Source organism: Branchiostoma belcheri, unplaced genomic scaffold (assembly GCF_001625305.1).
Source record: "Branchiostoma belcheri isolate BF01 breed outbred unplaced genomic scaffold, Haploidv18h27 scaffold405, whole genome shotgun sequence".
Lineage (NCBI taxonomy): Eukaryota > Metazoa > Chordata > Leptocardii > Amphioxiformes > Branchiostomatidae > Branchiostoma > Branchiostoma belcheri.
The window spans coordinates 25,521-50,627 of NW_017804027.1; the positions used below are offsets into that span (position 1 = coordinate 25,521).

The window sequence follows — 25,107 nt, forward strand, 5'->3', positions numbered from 1 at the left end:
CCAGTCTTTTTTCTCATATGTTTTCTCTTATATGTATTACAATTACAGCTTTTCATGTGAAAGTTCGTTTCATACTTGTATAATTATGTAAGAAATAGCTTTCCGTCTGACAGTTTGATCAATACTAGAATGTGTAACAGTAATTTCTGTGTTTAAAGTTAAAACGTCTGTTCCTATACAAAAGAATTGTTCTCACATTGAACCAGTCACCCTGGTCTTCTTCAATAGACTAACCCAATGAAGAAGACCAGAGTAACTGATTGAAAGCTCGGGATGAGACCAATTCTTTTTTGTTGGAACAAAAGTTTTATCTTTAAACATGAAACTATCAACACTGATGATTCGTATGTGTAACAACAGCCTTCCGTGTGAAAGTCTGTTTAAAACCTACCAACACAGGATGGGAAGTCAAAGCCAAAGCCCGCTGGTCCACATTTGTTTTGTTTGGTTTTTCGAGGTGGATTCGTGTTCGTCTCCCAGAATACGTTTCCTGCCCTACTGTACATGATGGAGTCAGGCGGGCAGGTGATTTCCACCTGCTGCTGGGAGAGGATGCGGGTTCCTGCGACGTTTGCTCCGCCACGCTTTAGCTCCACAGCCTTTTCACCTGCTGCTGGGGCCTTGAGGGGGACCAGACACTGCACTGCAGCAAAAAAAAAAATATAACAAGACTGGCAATTAAAACATACATTGCCATAGCGACGATGGTTGCTGTTAGGGTAATTGTTTGCATGGCACTGCCACCATTTCATAATTTTGAGGTACCTATACAGATACGTGTACAATGCACTCCTCCCCTGAGTATACAGTAAACAAGCCCAGGGGTCACAGAAAGTAGAGCATCCGGGGCAGAGAGGTCTTAAAGGTTTTCAGGAAAGTGGGCATAGATGTGGGTCAGAGACATGCCTGTGTACATTCCATTGGTGTGGACAAAATGCCTGTACGATTCCAAGAATTGCACACAATACTGTACCATTATACCATTAAGCTCCTCCCTGAGACGTTACCAAAAACACAAACATCACACTGTATTACAAACATCTCACCAGCAAGCAGGTCGTTGACCTCTGACATTGATAGCATGCTACAATGAGTGTTAGCATCAAATAAAAATTCATGTAGATTAAGCGAATAGTGATCGGGCACGGTTTGAAAGGAATGTGTGGCACGTGGACCATATGCGAGGAATGTGAGTTACCCGAATCGCGGTTCAGCCGGTTCAGTATGAACAAGACTTTAGTAACTCTTGAGTCTGTTTAGATCGTACCATTACAATGGACTATAGGGGGGCTCATCCCTCCACCAGCAGAACAGGTCGCCATTTGCGAGTTGTGGTTCGTTCCATCCAGCCACCACTCTCTGTCGGAACATTCATACAGCACCTGAATAAAGAAGACAACAACATAAACACCAACAACAGGACCGGTACCTTTTTCTTAACTGCCACTGTATTCGCACAGCACATAAATAACAAAGTCAACACCGAGAACTGAACCATCAACGGGACCTGTTCCTACACCGACTGCAGTCACCTGTTGTAAGCACATTTTTGCTAATTTTGACCCCATACGGTAAGATTCGTTGCAAAAAAAAACTTACGGTGGTTTGAGGGTTAGGGACCAGTTCAATATATCTCGGCCCTTTTATAGAATTAAAGTCCAAGAATAATCATGTCATGTCCTACCTGGTTGTCTATCCACACCCGTGCTGGCGGTTTCAGCCTTCGGGACGTGCCTGGACCCGTCTGCAGTATAAAGACTGGAGATTCCTTGAGTTTCTTATCAGCGATGGCAATGGCAGGAGGGCTGATGTCACAGGATTCTGTGGAACGGATTTCAAATATTTAGCAAAATCAGCTGCTGGAAAGGTTTTGATATCATGAGTTTCTATGCTACGAATATTAACATTTCAGTGATAACACCCGTTGGATACGGTACTGTTATCGCTTTGTAACATTTTAGCGAAAACACCAGCAATTGGTAGAGGGGTATATAGTAGAGGGGATTCATTCCTCAAGCTAACCAACATCTTGAACACGCAGTCGTCCCTCAGTAAGACATCTGGAGCCGCATAGTTCCCGATTAGAATATTTATTCAGCCTGTCACACAGCAGATGGTAAGATTGCGTCGATAAGTACTTAACGTTGTACATCGTACTTTCTCTCACCAACCCAGGTAGTCTATGGCGTGAGGGGTACGTACCTCACATGACTCCTACATAGTATTGGAATTATGTCACCCCTAACTTTATACACTCACCCGGTCCTCCGGCACTATGTTAAGGTACGTAAACCCCAAACAGTACACCGCGCGGACCCCAGCACTTTATAATCTGTAATATCTTTTTTGTTTCTAAAGATTTTTTTCTGAAATTTCAGGTAATTGTCACCCACAAAGTTGTCCCTCAATACAGTGCAGAAAATTCCGTTTCCCCCATAAAAAAATTATATCTGATTTTCTTTTTGGGTCCGCGCGGACCCCAGCCGGCTTATGATCGTAATGGATACACTGTTGTTTTATATATTACCTTATTTCCGTTTTATATTTTTTTTATGCACTTATAGTATGGCACCAATTTTTTAAAGAATGGTGTAGTAATAGAAATAAATTCTAGCTTTGTGTAATTATGACGTCATATGACGTCAGAGCTAATAATATGGTCCGCTATCTTGGGTTTTGATTAATGACGTCATCAAATTAGCATATATTATGAATACTACAAATTAGCATATATTATGAGTAAAGCTCAGAAGGTAATGCATAAGAAATGCATTGAACAACATTACAGACCTCTACATTCCAAGGTGTCTGCCTCACTGTCGAGACTGCCATCCTTGCAAGTCAAAGAGATTGAATCAAGGAGGTCAAATCTACCCCCATTGTTTGAATCTTCAATGCCACTGTACCACACCCGTCTGTTGTCACGGCAACTGACTGTGACGCGACTGTTGTGCGGGATTTGACCTGACGGCGATGTGTCCGCATGGGGGATGTTCAGGGCGTCACAGGGGCGTGGGGCGGCTGGGAAACACAGGTAAAACATTAAAACTCAATCGTCTATCCACTCACATGGGCCTAGGGTGACTGGAGCACATTGAAAATATTTAAATTCATCGATTCAGTCACTTTTTCACTCACATGGGCCTAGGACGGCTACAACACAGGCATGGAAAAATTAAAACTCATCTATTTAGTCACTCTTTTTCTCACAGGGGCTCTGGTGACAGGAGCACATGGAAAAACATTAAAACTCATCAAGTCACTCATTTTCTCACAAAGGCGTGGGGCGGCTAGAGCACGGGGAGAACATTAAAACTCACCCATACACTCATTCACTAACGTGCGTGGGGCCTGAATAATTCAACCTTACTCATTTACTTAGTCAAAAATTCATAGGAGCGCACATAAACACAACCTTCACAGATCCAACCAGACGTACATATAACAATTATGATAATACCTACCTTCACACGGGAACACCTTCTTCTGGAGGTTTTTCTTGCATGTCCAGGGAGACGTAAGGTCGTCCCTGAAAGGTAATTCACACGCAGAAAAAAAGTTACTAAGAAGAAGCCTTAGCAGAGCTCTGAAAGCTCTGAATTTCATCGGCCCATTTGTCCACCTAGTTGCACGCTGGGCTAATACGAGTTATTATTTGAAACGGTCGTTGCCGTGTCGTTGAGTAGCCGATGCCAAATCTAGGCCTTTTTTTTGGGGGGGGGGAGGGCAAAATACGACAGCATCGTAAAAATACTAAACATAGAGGTGAAAAAAAGAGAACAAGATTCGAACCCAAATATACGCCACGAACATCATGATGTGGACGGAGCGTTCTAGTAATTTAAGTTTGCCGTCCCGCGACGTGGCATCGCCCGTTTAAAATGACAATGACCGTTTGCGCGACGAAAATACACATACCGACAGGGAGGTAGCTTTTAAAAATCACTACAGACAGTGCAAATAACTGTTTACCTAACAATTCTATTCTCCAGACAAAGAACAGTGACGGTCCTTTAGTAATTACAATGTTTCCTATGAGGAGAAAGTGCATGTCACCTGAGAATGCTATTCTCCGGACAAGTGAAAGTGACTGTATCCCCCTGTAGCATTTCTCTGGTCTCCTTGGCATTAATGAAAGTCCGAAGTTGGTACGTCTGTGGAGCTCCGAGGTCTGGCGTGAACTGAATCTGCATGTCAGGAAACTGCAGAAACTCGTCCCGTCTTGCCGGACCGGGTACAAGCTTGCAGGTCCCTAAATTAATTTCACATCAGTTTGTAGTTTCCATGGGGAAAACATGTTGAAACAGTTACTGTTGCAGTGATACATGTCTTGAATGTCATACCGGCCTGCAGGTCCCTAAGCTATAACATGGAAAATCTTACACCTGCTTGCGGGTCCCTAAAGTAAGACGTGTGAAATCTTACAGCAGCTTGCAGGTACCTAAAGTAAGACATGTCTGAAATCTTACACCAGCTTGAAGGTTCCTAGAGTAAGACGTATTAAATCTTATACCGGCTTCAAGATCCCTAAAGTAAGCAGGTGTAAAATCTTTAACAAACTTGCAGGTCCCTAAAGTAAGATATTTGTACACCAGATGATAAGACAAGTGGAATTCTTACACCTGTTTGCAGGTTATTAAAATAAAACTGACTGGTTTGTTGGTAGTTACGGGAGCAATGCGGCTGTAGTTTGGTTTGTCAGTCATTACGTGAGTAGTGTTGCAGTAGTTTGTCAGTCATTACGTGAGTAGTGTTGCAGTAGTTTGTCAGTCATTACGTGAGTAGTGTTGCAGTAGTTTGTCAGTCTTTACGTGAGTAGTGTTGCAGTAGTTTGTCAGTCATTACGGGAGTAGTGTTGCAGTAGTTTGTCAGTCATTACGGGAGTAGTGTTGCAGTAGTTTGTCAGTCATTACGTGAGTAGTGTTGCAGTAGTTTGTCAGTCATTACGTGAGTAGTGTTGCAGTAGTTTGTCAGTCATTACGTGAGTAGCGTTGCAGTAGTTTGTCAGTCATTACATGAGTAGTGTTGCAGTAGTTTGTCAGTCATTACGGGGGCATTGCGGCTTTAGTTTGTTGGTATTTACGTGAGCATTAGGGCAGAGCATGTGAAGTTTGTACTTACATGAGTCTTATATATAGGAGTCTAATTACTAACGCAGGTACATGTATTACGGCGGTACGCAGGTATTGTGGCAGTCCTTTGTCGGTACTTACGTGGCAGTAGTTTGTCAGTAATGACGTGAGCATTGTGGCAGTAGTTTTTCGATACTTGAGTGAGCAGTAGTTTGTCATACTTACCGTCATACGTCAGCATTATGACAGCAGTTTTTTTTGTACTTTGGTACGTGAGAATTGTGGCAGTGATTTGTCAGTACTTACGCAAGAATCGTGGCAGTAGTTTGTCGGTACTTACTTTGGAATCGTGGCAGTAGTTTGTCATTACTTACTTTGGAATCGTGCCAGTAGCTTGTCAATACTTACGCGAGAATCGTGCCAGTAGCTTGTCAGTACTTACGCGAGAATCGTGCCAGTAGCTTGTCAATACTTACGCGAGAATCGTGCCAGTAGCTTGTCAATACTTACGCGAGAATCGTGCCAGTAGCTTGTCAATACTTACGCGAGAATCGTGCCAGTAGCTTGTCAGTACTTACGCGAGAATCGTGCCAGTAGCTTGTCAGTACTTACGCGAGAATCGTGCCAGTAGCTTGTCAGTACTTACCTGAGCATTCTGGCACAGGCGGTTGGAACCTGCCGTCGTCCTCACACGTTAGGCTCAGCGAATTCAGTATGGGGTACCGGGCCTTTATCCCCAATCCGGGGTTACAGGTCGCCTCCAGCACCGTTCCGACCGGCATATCCTTCCCGGCCACCACCTCCTTGCCCTCTCTGTTTATCAGCTTTCCGTTCAGGCTGCGCAGCTGGCTCTCAGCCACTGTGCACCCTAGAAATGTGCGGAGTGCAATCAAAAGACTATGGAAGAGTTGGAAATAGGCTTCAACCATGTGTGGTTGACATCTGGACTGACAACATTTCTAGATTTGTAAAAACGCGTTAGCACATAGCAGATTTCAGGTCATTAAAATTAATATTGTGTTCAACAATGGTCGTATGGTAAATATCGTGTAATCAACAATAGATTTTTATTTAATTAATAGTCGTGTTTCCAATGAAATCTACAACTAAACTTCTTCTGGGTCTTCATCCGCCACTGAAAAGACAACAAACAAAATTGTTATGACATGAGCAAATTTTTACATCGAGGGATTGAAGCAATTTTATCTGCCTTTACCATTCCCCTAGCCTGCTTTTTTACACAATATTTTCAAGTATTTTGAAGTCGTCATCAGGTCATAGACCCTTGACTTTTTTTGCCCTGCGGCGGCTTGCCTGGAAGGGACGGCTAACCTCACAGCCCATGTTACAGACGAAATATTACCGAGAAAAATACTACCTAGAAGGGATCTTGCAGGAATACCACTTACGTATTTCGTACCGCTGTCCGACAAACGGCGAGACTAGCCTCTGTCCTATGGCCACCACGACGCTCCCACAGGCCCGAGCCGCCCCAGCCACCCATCCTGGCAACATCCGCTTGGTCCGACCTCGTGAAAAAAACAAAATGGTTTAGTGTAATTTGTGAAATATTTATCATATCGGAATTTAAGAAAAAGATCGAGACGAGACACGTGTATAGTAACGTACTTCGTGACGTGCCGCTGCCCCCGGAGCTGTGTTGAAAACAACAAAAAAATATACGAGATGAGTTTGTTTGTAGATATATGCAGATTATATTGATTCATCCTAACTTCAGGCTAATGGTAGGTGGCTGAAGTTGTGGAAATTAAGTAATAACGAAATAACATGAACCTCACATCAAACATTTACCCAGTATTCCTCAGAAGTAGGGTTTCAACCGAACTTCTGACGCGAGGTCACTGTTAGAAGTTAGATGTCGCCATCTTAAAAGAACTCTAACAAGAACCGCAATACCCTGGCAGCTGTCAAAAGTTATATTACGTTACACGTAATTCGCTCAAGACCACTTGGAAATGATTGTAACTTCTAACATTCTCCTGAGTAATGGAGCATGGATGTGGTTTTGGTGATTTGCTTCCATAGTAGTAGTAAAACTTCGGACAATCTATATTTATGATATAACTTTTGCCACTTCACCCTGATGCTGGGCATAGATCGACCTGAACGATCACAGACAGGAAAGGAATAGACAGTCCGGCATCTTTCATTGATGTAAAAACAGAAGCATTGGAGGAAGTTATATCTTAGACAATGAAAAAAAAAGTACATGTCTGTGTAGGCTAGACATTCAGCTTCAGGTAATAAGATACGCCTAAAACAAATAGTCAAACAACTAGGTATGCCTTTGGAAACAGATGATTTGTCTTCACCGTATATTAATCAATATTTCGTTCTTATAAACCTGCTTTTCTCAGAATTCCCAAGTGTCAATGACGAAAGGTTACAACGCTACCTGGAACGTCTGATCGTTTCCAAAATCATATCCAGTTGCTTGAGTAACTGTTTTTTTGCGTAAAGAAAAGTGTACTAAATTAAAAAAATAAAGTTGGTCTTAGTAGTAAAAGATTGAAGAGAGTTGATTCTAATAGTTCTAACACTTTGTCAACGCCTGTCAGTACTGTTTTCACTGCGTTATTAATTATCAAACCTGTCCTGCTGGAAAAGCTGCACCAGCTGCGTCAGCGAGGCGCGATGTTCCCGGAACTGCAGTGTGCCGGGAAGGCGGTACAGGATATAGGGGGCGTAGGGAACCTGGCAAAAAAAATACTTTTTAATTTTATTTTTTCACCACTGGTTTACATATCACCCTGTTGGTGGTTTTCAATACTCTTCGTCCACATAAAACAAAGCATAATTAAGTCAGATAAAATGACAAGTATCTAAAACTAACTTAAAAGTAGAATAATAGTAAAATGATAATGCCATGATAAGAAAAATTTCAAAACGATTGGATGGAATAATGAAGTGATGTAGATAATGGGATGGGGCGTGTTTGCAAATCAATGCTTATTAACAAAATAAAAAAAATTAACTCAAAGATGTAAATCTGAACAAATATCAACTGCTGAGTGAGAAGGAAAAGTCAAATTAGGCACAAACCCGAGGCGTAAAGAACCTGGAAGACAAAATCAAATTCAGACGAAGGGTGAGTAGAAACCTTGAATCCCAGGCTATCCGCATCCACCCTGGCCACGAGAACTCTTCGGTAGAACGGCACGTAGAGAGCCAGGCGGTCAAACCGCTCCAGGGACTCCTGACGGCAGCTTCGGCAGCCTGGGGTGAGTGAGAGAGCTTTTTATTTACTTTAATAGTTACCTTAAAACACGCCGCATTGTTAGAATTACCAACATGTGGGGTTAAATTAGAGAACTGTGAAGAAAGATGTTTGTTTACCTTAGACTTAAAAAGTTTAAAGTTGTACCAACATGGAAAACATTCATAAGGAGACTTGTTCCATAGTGATGAAGTTTTGGAAAAAAAAATCTCCTGAGAGATGGAGCATACAGTAACATACAGTAACGCCAGACTTGCAGAACGAAACCATGTCATGTACTGCCACATGTTAATTGAATAAACTACAGCAGACATTTTAGAGCAGTGCTTCAGTGCGTACTGTCTGGACGATGTTTGGAACTCTTGCCTTACCTTGCGGACATCTATCCTTCCTTGTTCACGATTCTTATCTTGTCCATAAGGATCTTGCTTTGCTCACTGGCGTCTTACCTTGTTGAAGTGTTTACCCTGTTGAAGTGTTTCAAGTGTTTTTACAAGTGTCTTACCGCATTCACGAGGATCTTACCGTTAACAAGTGCATTACCTTGTTCGCAAGTCTTACCTTGTTTACAAGTGTCTTATCATGTTCAAAAGTGCCTTACCTTCTTCACAAGTGTCTTACCTTATTCACAAGTGTCTTACCGTCTTCACAAGTGTCTTACCTTCTTCACATGTGTCTTACCTTCTTCACAAGTGTCTTACCTTCTTCACAAGTGTCTTACCTTCTTCGAATGTGTCTTACCTTCTTCACAAGTGTCTACCTTCTTCACGTGTGTCTTACCTTCTTCACAAGTGTCTTACCTTCTTCACAAGTGTCTTACCTTCTTCACAAGTGTCTTACCTTTTTCATATCTGCCTTACCTTCTTCACATGTGTCTTACCTTCTTCACAAGTGTCGATGTTGCAGCCACGACAGAACAGCAGGATGATACCATACTCCGGTTCCCGGTTCACCAGTGCCGTGTAAGCCGCCATGCTCAGCAGACTGGTCGGTGACTTCGGATCAACTACAACAAATCATGGCCGACTGGGTTCGTATCAAAGGCGCAACATGCATATGAACGACTGTGTTCTTTGATCCAAGGCAAAACATGCTCAACTCAGTTGTTGTTACAAAGGCAAAACAGGGACTACCAGCTTAGCTGTTTGCAGTGTCTAACTATATATTTGAAACTATATATGTTTACCGAAGGAAAACATATTGTGTTTGCTCAGTTTTAATTCTTCTTCTACTTCTTCTTCTTCTCCAAACAGTGACCTTTTTATGACCAAGACAGTCTATCACCGTGGTAACTGGTGTTGGTTTACATAATGTTGCAACTTTGTAGCAGGAAGGATTTAGACTCCTGTCACCATTTATATATGAATGTGTTTGAGTAAGAATCAACAGGGCGGACCATGTGCGAAGGCAAATATTATGCATTTGCTTTGGAAATGTTTCCTTTCTAGTTTTATTTTACCTTAAACATATCCTACCTTCGACAGTCTATCTCTATACGCAATAAGTTAATAAACAGGGAACTAACCATCATTTTGAAGGGCGTCTTTGCATTCAGGCAGGATCTGTTTCTCTTTTTTGGCGAAATCACAAATGTCACGGAAGATCTCGTGGCTAAGTCTCGCCGCACAAGGGCCGCGTGGCACCGTAGCGAGAGGCCCCCATTCACTGGAACATTCGCCGACATGCACGCCAAAGACTACTGCTGAGCGGCTCACACCAGATATCTTAGGAAGAGACAGACATATCTTACGGTGATTCATCATTACGATGATTACGATCGTAATAATGAATCTGAGGTGTCACAGAACATCCACATAGAATCACCGGGGCACACAGTGGATCTGGAGGGTGTCAGAATCTTGGATACCGAACAGGGTTATTCCAAGAGAGGCATAAAAGAGGCCGTATACCTCAGGGCACTTCAACCATCGCTCACCCGGGACGGGGGGCAATATCGACTTCAGACAACCTTTGACCCTTTGCTGACGTCACACGTGGGAAAAATCACGTGTCCACAGCATTTGGGTCAGATAGCTGAGGAAGACTGAGTGATTCAGTCGAAAATTTCTGGTGAGTCAAATTTTGAGTTGGAGAACAGGTTAAGTTTTTTATAATGTAATTTACCAACTCAGATGAACTTTCATGCTGATGATTACGATGATTATTATCTCTTTCAGTAGTTGTTTCCAGCGTTTCTAAATCAAAATTTATGTATAGCTTTGGTTAAAGAACAACTGTATTTGTGTTTCCTTAGTCTTGTTTTAGAATATATGCATTAGACACAGCTAATACACGAAAACAAAATTATGTACACAAACAGGACTATACGCACAACCAAAACCTATCCAAGATCAAAGCAATACATAAACCAAAAAACAAAACAACACAAGCCAACAAAAATATACACAAACAGAGCAAACAAACAAAACATTTTTACGCACAAAAAAAAAAAAACACACACACACACAACATTGGCCCGAACCTACAAACAAAAGGACACACACCTGGTAGGCGGGGCTTCCTGGGATCTTGAGGTGTTGATGTGACCCCGGACACGACATAGCTGCCAACTGGTTCGCAGCGTACTCCATGTTATTCTCATCCTGCCCTCTACTGCTGCATCTGATGTTGCCAGAGGCATACTTAAGGGACACCTGCGATCCGATAGAAAACAATGCAAAAAATGAACCAGATTGTCAAAGGAAAAGGACGACATTGTATTGTCAATATGTTGCTTGCCATTGCAAACTTATTTAGCATTACAAACGTTTACTACAAATTTAAAAGGCTGAGCATTAACAAACAAACAAACTTCAACCCAAAGATCATGCCATTGTACCTAGAATTACATTAATCTGCACCAAAGGAGTTGGGAATATGTACATTTATTCTTTCGAAAAGCTCTTGGAACTCCACTTTTTGACATGAGGCTAACCAGCTGTGAATTGATTATTAGAGGATTGCCTATATGTTGTGGTATTGAGAAGCTAGTTCTATGCGCCAAGTATGGAAATCACATTAATATTTAGAACAAAGTGCGCGAACATTTTAAGCAGAGCTAACCAGAGTTATGTGATAACCAGATAGCCAGCTAAGTGAGGGACAAGGCTTTAATGAGTTGCAGGGCTTACATTGATCTTCTTTACTGAGATACAGGGCTTACCTTTATCTGCTCCGTGGAGTTACAGGGCTTACATTGATAAACTACAAAGTTATAGGGTCTATATTGATCTGCTTTGTGGAGTTATAATTTACAGGGCTTAAATTGACATACTTTGTGGAGCTACAGGGCTGATTTCATTTCATTTATTTCATTTTACCAGAGGAGTACACTCAGGTCGTTTGACCTGTTTTCATGTATCTCTGGGATTAAATACACAATATACATGCAAAAACACACAAAAAGAATATACATTAGAGTCGCAACTCAATATACATTACAATCGTAAACATTTGCACTCAAGTCAGTAGGTCCATAGCTGCCAGTTCCACTCACAGAAAGTCTTTTGAAAGTTGATATTGATCTGCCTTGTGTACTTAGAGGGCTTGAATTGATATGGTTAGTGGGGTTACAGGGCTTACATTTAAATACTCTGTGGAGTTACAGGGCTTACATTGATCTTCTCTGTGAGTTACATGGCTTACATTTAAATCATCTGTGGAGTTTTTAGGGCTAACATTTAAATCCTCTGTGGAGTTAAAGGGCTTACATTTAAATCCTCTGTGGAGTTACAGGGCTTACATTGATCTTCTCTGTAGAGTTACAGGGTTTACATTGATCTTCTCTGTGGAGTTACAGGACTTATATTGTTCCTCTCTATGGAGTAACAGACAGGGCTTACTTTAATGTTATATGAGGAGTTACGGGACTGAAGATTAATCTTTGCTCTACGGAGTAACAGACAGTGCTTACATTGCTCTCCTCCACGGAGAAGGGGCTCCAGATTAGTGTTGTTTCCGGGATCTGGAGGGGAGACGCCAGGGTAAGGGTGGCAAAACTCAGCAAAGGCGTCTTGTTCCGCAGCCAGCCGGGGAAGATGTGGACTCTTGTCACCTGGGAAAATAGAAGAACAATCATAAGATTTATAATTCATGACAGCGATGTTGGTTTAATGCTACACATTTCTTCACACGGCTGCAGAAAATCTCATGTAGGGTAAATCTTCTTCTTGACTTGGCTTCGTTTAAATACAGCATCACATATTATCACAGAGGTTAACGGGGGGTGCCCTAATTCCGACCCATCCCTAATACCGAACTAGTTTTTAAAAATCCTTGTTGCGGCGTTATGCATGGGGGTACTGTCGTGCATCGATATCTGGCGGATGACTGATTATCTCGTTGATATCATGACGATACACAGGAGATATGAGAGTTGACTGTGTTCTTTATTTACATGGTTTTCTCAGTGTGTTCTTGTGACCCACAATGCAATGCGGCCAAGGCCCCTTATGTGGTTTATGTTTACCTGATGATTATCAGACTATGTAACATCCCTTTTTCTAATAAAAAATAAAATCTTTCTCTGTCATGTCTTGTGCTGACTTAAGAATATATGTAGACTTATAGATAATGTTCATGGTCCATTGTTTGTCTATTGTCCATGGTGTGGTCGAGCTCTCTTTTCTCTTGCTGATTTAATTCTAGGGTTTTCTATCTAACATAGGCATGAAACTCTTTTCTTAAAGCCTAGTTTACTGTGTAGTCTTCCTGAGTTAGCTGGTTGTTATATTCTAGTAACAAAAATATTAGGATGTTTCCTATTCTATATAACATAAGAATGCTTCCTAATCTATAGATTACCAGAGCGAGGGTGGTAATCTTTTAGCAGGAACCCTGGGATTATTCTGCCCAGTAATATGGTTCTGCTTATGCTTGCTAGTCTGAGTGGCAATGTGTTAGTCACTGTTCTCAGTCTCTGATCTCAGTCCATTTCAACATAGCGCTTCGGAGGTATAATGTTGTCTCTGGATCTCAGGACTCTGCTCGTGTTCTGCACTATGCCACGTGATGCAGGGTTGTTGTTCAGGTTCTGCGCTGCCTGCTGATTGGTTGTTGTCGATGGATGAACATCTGTTGCAGGCGATGTTGGTGTTGTTGTAGCTGCCTGTGTTGTCATTGGGATTTCAGGTGTTGGCCTGATGTGGATCCTATTTCTTCTTAGCTGACTCCCGGTGTCTGTTTCTATAATGTAGGACCTGGGTGTCTCTGCTCTGTTGAGGATTCTTCCTGGACTCCAGGTTTTGTTCCTGGGATCTTGGATGTGTACGCTTTGGCCTGCAAATAGCTCTGGCAAGCTCTGTGCGTGTTTGTTGTAGTACTCTTGTTGTGTCTTCTGAGCAGCTGTTAGCTTTTCTCTTGTTTCCTCTTTGTCAATCGGGTGTTGGATTCTTGTTGGTAGAGTTGTTTTGTATTGTCTTCCATTCAGGATTTCAGCAGGTGACTTCATGTCGCTTTTCAGTGGTGTCGCTCGTAGGGACAGCAGTGCTAGGTTTGGATCTGACCTTGACTCTTTGCATTTGATCAGTGTCTTCTTTATAATTACTGTTTGCACATGCCGTTCCACGAATCCGTGACCCTTAGGGTAGTGTGGAGAAGATGTCTTGATCTTGAATCCATACTCGTTTGCTAGTTGTTTGAATTCATCAGATGTGAATTGGGTGCCGTTATCACAGATGATCTCTTCGGGTATACCTTGCTCTGCGAACAGACCTCGGGTGATTGAAACAATGGTTGACGCCTTGAGATTTGGCACGTTCTTCACGAACGGGAACTTTGAATAGTAGCACACTACTAATAAGAACCATTGTTGGTTGATTGTGAATAGATCTGCTCCCACTGTTTGCCACGGTCTGCTTGGGACTTCGGTTGCGATCATCTCCTCTTTTTGTTGAGAGTTCTTGTGTTTTTGGCACGTCTGACATCCTGCAACCATCTTCTCGATCGCTTTGTACATTCCTACCCAGTATACAGCAGATTTGGCTCTTAGCCTGCATTTTTCTGCTCCCAAGTGTCCTTGATGTATCAGGGCTAGGACTTCTTCTTGCATGGCTTTGGGCACAATGATCCTTGATCCAGCTAGCAGGACTCCATTTTCCACCGCGATGTCGTCGCGGATTGACCAGTATTCCCGTAGTTCTGGCTCTACTTGGTTTCTCCTTTCTGGCCATCCTTCCATCACCTGTGTCTGGAGCATCTGCAGCTCTTTGTCTTTCTTCGTCTCTTCCTGGATTTCTGTTAGTTTGACGCTCGTGATGTTCACTATGTGGTGAATCTTCACTTTCATTCCTTCCATTTCTTGCTTCTCATGTGGAGACAATCTGGACAGGGCGTCTGCTAAGAGCATCTCCTTGCCGGGCTTGTATGTGATCGTGTAGTTGTAGTCTTGAAGCCTTCAGCAGTAGTCGTTGTAGTCTAGTCGGTGCTTTCGTTAGGTTCTTCTTGTCGATCTGCTCAAGCGGCTTGTGATCGCTCTCAATCTTGAAATCTCTTGCCGTATAGGTATATGTCTTGAACTTTTCGCATCCATATACGACTGCTAGGAGCTCTCGTTCGATGTTCGCGTATCGTGACTCAGCTTCTGTGAGTGACTTTGAGGCGAATGCTATGGGTTTGCCTTCCTGCAGTAGTGCTGCACCAACTCCTTTCATTGACGCGTCCACCTGTAATGTGACCGTCTTATTCCTGTCGTAATATTGCAGGGTCGTAGCATTGCTGATGAGTTGCTTGAGCGTGTTGAAGTCTCTGGTGTGTGATCCGCACCACTTGTACTCCACGTCTTCTTTTAGCAGCTCTCTGATGTTTGCTGTGCAGTCAGCTAGTTTGGGGATAAAGGCACTCATATACTGAATGAGTCCCAGGAAGCTTCTCAGCTCCTTCTTGTCCTGGGGTTCTCCCATGCCTGCAATTGCTTGGACCTTGTCAGGGTCTGGTTTCACGCCTTCTCCAGAGTACACCATTCCGAAGAATTTGCACTCGTCTTGTTTGATGATGCATTTGTTTGCATTCAGTTTTATTCCGGCTTGCCGTGTCTTCTCCATCGCCTCGTGGAGGTGTTTGTCGTGATCACTGTCACTTTTACCAAACACTTGGATGTCATCGGCAATCCCGATTGCCCCCTTTGATCCCTTATACGCTTCGTCTATCTTCCTCTGGAACACATCTTGACTAACCTTTAGCCCGAACGGGAGGCGGTTGAAGCAATACCGACCGTATATGGTGTGTTGAACGTTGTCAGCAGTGCTGATTCGCTGTCGATTTTAATATTCCAGTAACCGTTACTGGCGTCCAACTTGCTAAACACCTTTGCTCCTGCTAGTGCTGGTGTTATCTCCTCCAGCGTCGGTGTTGGATAGTGGTTGCGCTTTAGAGCGTTGTTGAGATCTCTAGGGTCTAAGCAAATTCGGAGCTTTCCATTTGGCTTTTCCTTTATTATGATCGAGTTCACCCAGTCTGTCGGTTGGGTCACTGCGCTGATTATGCCTTTGTCTTGCATCTCCATCAGTTGTTCTTTTAGCCTCTCTTTTAGTTCCAGAGGTACACGACGTGGAGGGTGGACAACAGGCGTCGCAGTTGGGTCTACTGTTATGTGATATTCCCCCTCAAAACAGCCTACCGTATCATCAAAGCAATCAGGATACATGGCAAGTAGATCGGCCTTGTTGTTGATGGGTGGTCGATCCTTGATGGGCACTTCACTGTCGATTCTCTGTGTCGACTTCACTTCGTGGTTGATTTTGATGACATTCATCTGTTGGCACGCCTTCAACCCAAGGATAGCTGGTCCTTGTGACATGGTTATGTAGAAACAACATCTGACATCTCTTCCATTGTGTTTCCCTTCAATGATAGCTTTTCCCAGATGTGGAATCTTTGCACCCCCATACGCTGTTAGTATTGTGCTGCTGGGCGTCAGTATTCCCTTCTTTACCACTCCGTCTTTGGTGATGTTCTCTGGGAATATTTTGCTATACTGTTCTATTGGCAAGATGTTACTTTGAGCTCCTGTATCAATTTTCAGTCTGAGCTTAATGTTCATTCTCTTTTTGCCTGTTTTCTTCTTGATCTGCAGTGTTGTGTACACCTCATCTTTCTGTTTGTCATGTTCCAGTTCATGGACATGGATGGTTCCAATTGTAAGAGACTCTTCCTCTGAGCTACTCTCTCTTCTCTGTTGGAGATGTATTTTCTTCTGTTTTGACCTTGCATCACTTCTGGAATGCGGTGGCTTACCTTTGGCATTTGTCGATCTGCACATCTTCTTCCAGTGGTTTGGTTTCCCACAGGAGTTGCATGTTGCTCCATAGGCAGGGCACTTATTACGGTCGTTGAACTCATGATGTGTACCACAGTACCTACAGATCTTATCGCCTTGCTTGGGTACCGTTTTGTAGCTTTGCTTCTGTTTTGGGCTTGACCCATAGCTTCGTTTGATGGTCTCAACTTTGATCTTGTTTGTACTCGCTTGCGAGGAAAGTGATGACATCTGTTTTGAGGTAGCCTCGAAAGCTCTAGCGGTATCCGCGGCTTCTTTTAGCGTCAGCGTGTCTTTTCCAACGAGTGACTTCTGGACCTCATTATGTGCACACCCCCAGATAAGCTGGTCTACGATTCTCTCATCTGTGTTGTTACCAAACCCACATTTCTTCGCCACAGTTTTCAATCGAGTTAGGAAATCATCTGTTGATTCATCAGGGTTTTGTTTCATGCTTTGAAACTGATAGCGATTGATTCGTTTGTTTGTTTTGGGCTCCAGATGGTTGGCAAATCTTTCTAGAATCTTCTCTGGCTTCTTTTTGTCTGCTTCCGTCATGTCCCATGAGTTATACAACTCGAGTCCTCTTTCCCCGGACCAAAGTAGGATGTAACTAACCTTCTGTTCTGGTGTAGTTTCCTTGAGGAAGCTTTTGAAGCACAGATCAGCTTTTTGTTTGAACTTCTGGAAGGCTCCGATGAGATCGTCTTCGTCCCAGTTCATCGACGGGTGGAGTCCCCTTGCTCCTTCGGCGGTCGCCATTTTCTTCTGTTATTTCTTGGAAACCTCTCCAATTTTCTTCGTTCTCCGAGGACGAACGCAAGAAAATGGTTACTTCACGACACGTACGGTTCCTTGAACACCGCTGCCACCATGTCGTGCATCGATATCTGGCGGATGACTGATTATCTCGTTGATATCATGACGATACACAGGAGATATGAGAGTTGACTGTGTTCTTTATTTACATGGTTTTCTCAGTGTGTTCTTGTGACCCACAATGCAATGCGGCCAAGGCCCCTTATGTGGTTTATGTTTACCTGATGATTATCAGACTATGTAACAGGTACGTACCTAAAAATAACCACATGAATGGACAATGTTTTTGTGTTGATATCGATAATCTCACAAAGTTAGTTTTAGTTTGTACACTCCGACAACAGACGAGTGAAAAACTGTGTCAATTCGACGCTTGTTTGGGGGGTTGACGAGCGTGTCAAAAATGCAGGTTTTGCTTTTCAAACAGCCACTTTGGAGCAAGTCGCGTAATCGTAAAAAGAGGACTTGTTTGGGACAGAAAAGTAGATTGTTTTAGTCATAATTTGTGTATTATAATTTCTAAGCTCTCTTCTCAGATCGCCCTGTGTTAAACACTGGGTCGGAATTAGGGCACCCATGTTGCGATAGAACGTTCCACCGGCAAAATGACAAAAAACCTGCCGTGCGTTTCGCGAACCATTACGCTTCGGTGCAAGGCGCTACACTCAAGTGAAATAAACAGCTGTGCAGCATTAATCGTTGTGATCTTTATCGGTCAATATTATAGCTCATGTTGCGCGGGGTTTTGGTCGGATAAACTATTACCAAAGGTATGTGCATTTGAATGGAACATAGGTCGGAATTAGGGCACCCCCCGTTAATCTGGCACATGTTCCATGTAAGACATCACGAATTTAGCGCTGCGCGCATCCAGGCGCGCGGGGTTCCTCGCGCCCACTTCCCGATCGTATTCGCCATGCCTGCCCGGTGTCACTGCGCCCAGTGCGTACCAGTGCGCCCAGTGCGTACCAGTGCGTACCAGTGCGCCCAGTGCGTTCCAGTGGCATAGAAATGCTAATTATTTGCGTTTGAGGAGCTAACGGAGTTATCGTGACGAATTAGCAAATAATTGAGTTTCTGCAGTAACAGGTGTGGGCTGCAGTTGGAGGGATGACGCGTACATGGCGTGATATCCAGGTGAAGGGTAGGTATTTAGGTGAGTACAGTAGTAGTCCGTTCATTCGCGCAATTCGACGCAGAGCACAGCACCGCGTGTACAACAAAATTTTGTTGAGATGTGGAATAGTTGCAGTATATTGTCTAATTACTACTGTTGCAGTGTTACGAACTTACTGGTTCTCCTTTGGTAAATCCTTATGTTTACATTATGTATGTAAAACTCTTGTGGTTAGATTATTGACACGTGACATTGTGTGTTGCCTAGATGACATTAAACAATGTTTCTGTTTTCCAGTACTCAGCTTATTGCTGCTGACAAGAAATCCCAGAGATGAGTTGTTGTTTGCGCTGAGGCTCTGGTGCACGTCCCCGATTTTTTTGGCCTTCGTACTTTCGGAAGGTTTTTTTGGGGGTTGCGTGACTGGCAAACAACTAGACATTAGTTCTAAGACATTGTCATACAGTTATAGTGGATTTATACTACTCATTCGGATTTTGTTTGGAAGAATTTCGAATTTTGTTGACTATCATGTCAGGGTTTGGATTGTTTGTTTTGGACCTTCCGATTTCTTTTCTTTTGAACTTCCGGCAATAAATCTTCCTGCGGTGTTCCGTGCACTCGCGCCCATAGTAACACTTGTGTCTGTGTTTCATTGTGTATGTGTGAAGAGTATGAGTGCATTGAGTGGGAGCGATGCAGAGAAGTGATGCAGAAATGTGAAAGATCACAAGAACTTGGCACCCGTCACCCAAATCACGAAATCGCCAGGACACGTAACCAAAGTTTCGGGGCGTAGCGTTTGTGTAAGCCATCACGAAACCGCCGGCGAATGCACTTGGGTATACGGCGCCAGCGTTGACACAACCCGACACGACAGCGTCCGAGCGTGCGGCAAACGCATCACGAATTTGTGGGACACGCCAGACTTGCAATCCGAGTGATGCGGCGCCGGATTTCGATAGACGATAGCGACACATCACGACCGGCAACGCATCACGAATATGCGGGACACGCCAGACTTGAAAACCGAGTGATGCTGCGCCGGAGTTCGATAGGCGATCGTGACTGCTGTCACGAAATCGCCGGCAAACGCACCTCACGGGTACACTGCGTCGGTACACGGCGCCAGCGTGTACAAATCCCGATACAAAGGCGTCAGAGCGTGCGGTAGGCACGACATTCGACGTATCATGACCGGCAACGCATCACGATTCTGCGGGACAGGCACGGCCTGTCGACCGAGCGACGAATGCTTCAGATTGACACGAAGAAGAGAGTTTGGGCTGCTGTAGTGACGTCACTGTAGTCAGTGTAGTGAAGAACACCGAGAGGCCACAGAAATGGGAAGCCCGCTTTTGTAGTGGTAGTACCTGTAGTATCTGTAGTCAGGATGATGAAGAAAAGAGTTTGGGCTGCTGTGGTGAAGTCACGGTAGTCAGTGTAGTGAAGAACACCAAGGGGTGACAGAAATGGGAAGACCGATTTTGTAGTGGTAGTACCTGTAGTATCTGTAGTCAGGATACTGAAGAAAAGAGTTGGGCTGCTGTAGTGAAGTCACTGTAGTCAGTGTAGTGAAGAATACCGAGAGGTGACAGATATGGAAAGCCCGATTTTGTAGTGGTAGTATCTGTAGTATCAGTAGTCAGGACTGTTAGAAACATAAAGTGTGTGGGCTGCTGTAGTGAAGTCACCGTAGTCAGTGTAGTGAAGAATACCGAGAGGGCACAGAAATGGGAAGCCTGATTTTGTAGTGGTAGTACCTGTAGTATTTGTAGTCAGGATACTGAGGAAAAGAGTTTGGGCTGCTGTAGTGATGTCACTGTAGTCAGTGTAGTGCAGAATACCGAGAGGTGACAGAAATGGAAAGCCCGATTTTGTAGTGGTAGTACCTGTCGTATCTGTAGTCAGGACTGTTAGAAGCACGAAGAAAAGAGTTTGGGCTGCTGTAGTGAAGTCACTGTAGTCAGTGTAGTGAAGAATACCGAGAGGTGACAAATGGGAAGCCCGCATTTCTAGTGGTAGTACCTGTAGTATCTGTAGTCAGGACTGTTAGAAGCATATATAAAAAAGAGTTTGAGCTGCTGTAGTGAAGTCACTGTAGTCAGTGTGGTGAAGAATACCGAGAGGTGACAAAAATGGAAAGCCAGATTTTGTAGTGGTAGTATCTGTAGTATCTGTCGTCAGGACGGTTAGAAACATAAAGTGTGTGGGCTGCTGTAGTGAAGTCACTGTAGTCAATGTAGTGAAGAATACCGAGAGGGCACAGAAATGGGAAGCCCGATTTTGTAGTGGTACTGTAAATCTTGAAATAATCGTGGTGGTTTTATTTTCGTGGTATTCACGATGACCGCTCCATCGCGAAGTCATGAGATCGCGAATGTCATCTGTTTTATGTAGTACAACAGCTGGATAACCAGTCTTTTGGTGCCTAGCTCTCATGGGCATGAATGTGCAAATACTAGTGAACATCTTTGTCATTGCCATTGTTTATACCGGCTGCGATGGTGGCAGTGGAATGCACACCTGGCACGGACGTTTGTTTACTGGTAAACCCAGATGAAATTATACAATGCACTTGCTTTACTATAAACACGCTGTTTGATCCTTCTTTTCCGATGTTTCCACAACAAGAACTGCGCTGTCCTGCATTTCAAATGAGACAAGACAAAAGTGGAAGACATGCATCGATAGCGGCATACAGGCCGAAATTGTCTACCATACAATATACGGTATACATAATACAATGCCACAATGAAAGGCATATTTTAACCAAGAGTAAAGGCACTGACACCACTTTAAATGTACTCCCGTTCTTAAGTATTGTTTCAACCGTGAACTTTAAACATCGCAAAAATATTCTTTCCTTTCCTAACGCGAAATTTATCTCCTGCGAACATAACTGAACTTACAGTACCGAGAAGTGACAGAAATGGGAAGCCCGATTTGTAGTGGTAGTACCTGTAGTATCTGTAGTCAGGATGATGAAGGAAAGAGTTTGGGCTGCTGTAGTGAAGTCACTGTAGTCGGTGTAGTGAAGAATACCGAGAGGGCACAGAAATGGGAAGCCCGATTTTGTAGTGGTAGTACCTGTAGTATCTGTAGTCAGGACTGTTAGAAGCATGAAGAAAAGAGTTTGGGCTGCTGTAGTGAAGTCACTGTAGTCGGTGTAGTGAAGAATACCGAGAGGTGACAGATATGGGACAAGCCAGATTTTGTAGTGGTAGTATCTGTAGTATCTGTTGTCAGGACTGTTAGAAACATAAAGTGTGTGGGCTGCTGTAGTGAAGTCACTGTAGTCAGTGTAGTGAAGAATACCGAGAGGGCACAGAAATGGGAAGCCCGAATTTGTAGCGGTACTGTAAATCTTGAAATGATCGTGGTGGTTTTATTTTCGCGGTATTCGCGATGGCCGCTCCATCGCGAAGTCATGAGATCGCGAATGTCATCTGTTTTATGTAGTACAACAGCTGGATAACCAGTCTTTTGGTGCCTATCTCTCATGGGCATGAATGTGCAAATACTAGTGAACATCATTGTCGTTGCCATTGTTTATACCGGCTGCGATGGTGGCAGTGGAATGCACACCTGGCACGGACGTTTGTTTACTGGTAAACCCAGATGAAATTATACAATGCACTTGCTTTACTATAAACACGCTGTTTGATCTATCTTCTCCGATGTTTCCACAACAAGAACTGCGCTGTCCTGCATTTCCAATGAGACAAGACAAAAGTGGAAGACATGCATCGATAGCGGCAAACAGGCCAAAGTTGTGTACCATACAATATACGGTATACATAATACAATGCCACAATGAAAGGCATATTTTAACCAAGAGTAAAGGCGCTGACACCACCGTAAATGTACTCCCGTTCTTAAGTATTGTTTCAACCGTGAACTTTAAACATCGCAAAAATATTCTTTCCTTTCCTAACGCGAAATTTATCTCCTGCGAACATAACTGAACTTACAGTATCTGTAGTCAGGATGATGAAGAAAAGAGTTTGGGCTGCTGTAGTGAAGTCACTGTAGTCAGTGTAGTGAAGAACACCTAGAGGTGACAGAAATGGGAAGCCCGATTTTGTAGTGGTAGTACCTGTAGTATCTGTAGTCAGGACTGTTAGAAGCATGAAGAAAAGAGTTTGGGCTGCTGTAGTGAAGTCACTGTAGTCAGTGTAGTGAAGAATACCGAGATGGGCAGAAATGGGAAGCCCGTTTTGTATTGGTAGTACCTGTAGTATCTGTGGCCAGGATGATGAAGAAAGGAGTTTGGGCTGCTGTAGTGAAGTCAGTGTAGTCAGTGTAGTGAAGAATACCGAGAGGTGACAGAAAGGGAAAACCCGATTTTGTAGTGGTAGTACCTGTAGTATCTGTAGTCAGGACTGTTAGAAGCATGAAGGAAAGAGTTTGGGCTGCTCTGGTGAAGTCAGTGTAGTCAGTGTAGTGAAGAATACCGAGAGGTGACAAATGGGATGCCAACTTTTGTAGTGGTAGTACCTTTACCTGAGCCAAAAAAAGCTGTTTCGGTGTCAAATATGCAAATTATGCTGTAACATCAGGAATTCGCATACATGATGTCGGTGGGTCATTGCGCACCTGATGAAATTGTTTTGGAGAAAATCGCTTCTCATTTAGCGATTTCTCATTGTCACTGTGGAATCGCCTTTGACAAAGCCTGACTGGAGACGGTATAAAAGATTGTTACTTATCAAATGGTTATAGAGGTGTTTGTAAACTATTTTTTCAAGTACCTTTGACAGGGTGGGCAGTAGAGATATAGGTCGGTAATTACATTTGTCTTGTGGGTCGCCTTTTTTAAAAATCGGTATAACATGTGCATATTTCCAAGTTTCGGGGAAGAGGCCATGACAAAGTGACAAATTAAAGACAAAGGATATATGATCTGCAATTAGAGGGGCAATAATTGTAAGAAAATGGTTGTCGATATTGTCGTAACCATGGGCCTTGTCAGTATCCAGGTTGTTGATAAACAGTAAAACTTCATCAGGGGAGGTAGTGATGTGGCAAAGCCGACTGGATGTAAGGTAGTCAAAGGCCGGGAGGGAGGCGTGTGAATCGTCAATAGTCGACTGGGAAACAAAATACTGGTTTAAGATTCTAGCCTTCTCAAGCGAGTCAAAGATATAAGAACTGCCCTCCTGAAGAGGTGGAATGGAGGTAGAAACCTTCGGTCTGTAAAAATATTTGACAACATGCCACCATTTTTTACTGGAAATGGATGGGTCATTAAGCGACTCTATGAGACGTTGATAATAATTGGATTTGTTAGTGGAAATGAGGTTGTTGAGTCTGTTGCGTACCTTACGGTATGCAACCCAATTTGCATGTGTGTTGAGACGCCGGGCTTGTTTGTGTAGTTTGTCGCGAGAGCGCATAAGTTTACGAATTTCTGTGGAAATCCAGGGTTTATCTTTCGGTCTGATTAATATTTTTTTGCTGGGGACGCACTGTTGCTTGGCTTCGAGAATGAGCTCGCATAGTTTTTCGGCGGCTGAGTCTACAGATGAACATAGAAAATATCATTCCACTTGAAGAAAGAACAGAAAGACAATAGCCTCTCTTTATCTATATGTTGATAGTCCCAGATAGTACGATGATAAGGTTTCATCGATAGTATAGTACGATGATAAGGTGGGTCATTGCGCACCTGATGAAATTGTTTTGGAGAAAATCGCTTCTCATTTAGCGATTTCTCATTTCTGAGCCAGAAAAAGCTATTCGGTGTCAAATATGCAAATTATGCTGTAACATCACCAATTTCGCATACATGATGTCGGTGGGTCATTGCGCACCTGATGAAATCGTTTTGGAAAAAATCGCTTCTCGTTTAGCGATTTCTCATTTCTGAGCCAAAAAAAGCTTTTTTGGTGTCAAATATGCAAATTATTCTGTAACATCACCAATTTTGCATACATGATGTCGGTGGGTCATTGCGCACCTGATGAAATTGTTTTGGAGAAAATCGCTTCTCATTTAGCAATTTCTCATTTCTGAGCCAAAAAAAGCTGTTTCGGTGTCAAATATGCAAATTATGCTGTTACATCACCAATTCGCATACATGATGTCGTTGGGTCATTGCGCACCTGATGAAATTGTTTAGGAGAAAATCGCTTCTCATTTAGCGATTTTTCATTTTTGAGCCAAAAAAAGCTGTTTCGGTGTGAAATATGCTAATTATGCTGTAACATCACCAATTTCGCATACATGATGTCGGTGGGTCATTGCGCACCTGATGAAATTGTTTTGGAGAAAATCGCTTCTCGTTTAGCGATTTCTCATTTCTGAGCCAAAAAAAAGCTTTTTTGGTGTCAAATATGCAAATTATTCTGTAACATCTCCAATTCGCATACATGATGTCGGTGGGTCATTGCGCACCTGATGAAATTGTTTAGGAGAAAATCGCTTCTCATTTAGCGATTTCTCATTTCTGAGCCAAAAAAAGCTGTTTCGGTGTCAAATATGCAAATTATGCTGTAACATCACCAATTCGCATACATGATGTCGGTGGGTCATTGCGCACCTGATGAAATTGTTTAGGAGAAAATCGCTTCTCATTTAGCGATTTTTCATTTTTGAGCCAAAA

At 43.1% G+C, this 25,107-nt stretch overlaps 1 protein-coding gene across 3 annotated transcripts in view; it reads right to left on the bottom strand.

Moving 5' to 3' along the window:
• Positions 1 to 25,107, bottom strand: part of LOC109477685 — a 46,942-nt gene that overhangs the window by 3,801 nt on the left and 18,034 nt on the right. For all 3 annotated transcript variants that reach the window (XM_019779034.1, XM_019779035.1, XM_019779033.1), the window contains 15 exons: positions 12,224 to 12,364; positions 10,815 to 10,964; positions 9,836 to 10,034; positions 9,191 to 9,316; positions 8,194 to 8,309; positions 7,684 to 7,787; positions 6,702 to 6,727; positions 6,482 to 6,601; positions 5,719 to 5,940; positions 4,057 to 4,252; positions 3,465 to 3,529; positions 2,791 to 3,021; positions 1,685 to 1,821; positions 1,268 to 1,382; positions 392 to 643 (listed from right to left, as the gene is read on the bottom strand). In XM_019779034.1, the coding sequence (XP_019634593.1) occupies positions 392 to 643; positions 1,268 to 1,382; positions 1,685 to 1,821; positions 2,791 to 3,021; positions 3,465 to 3,529; positions 4,057 to 4,252; positions 5,719 to 5,940; positions 6,482 to 6,601; positions 6,702 to 6,727; positions 7,684 to 7,787; positions 8,194 to 8,309; positions 9,191 to 9,316; positions 9,836 to 10,034; positions 10,815 to 10,964; positions 12,224 to 12,364 (2,200 nt within the window). The remainder of the gene's footprint in view (positions 1 to 391; positions 644 to 1,267; positions 1,383 to 1,684; positions 1,822 to 2,790; positions 3,022 to 3,464; positions 3,530 to 4,056; positions 4,253 to 5,718; positions 5,941 to 6,481; positions 6,602 to 6,701; positions 6,728 to 7,683; positions 7,788 to 8,193; positions 8,310 to 9,190; positions 9,317 to 9,835; positions 10,035 to 10,814; positions 10,965 to 12,223; positions 12,365 to 25,107) is intronic.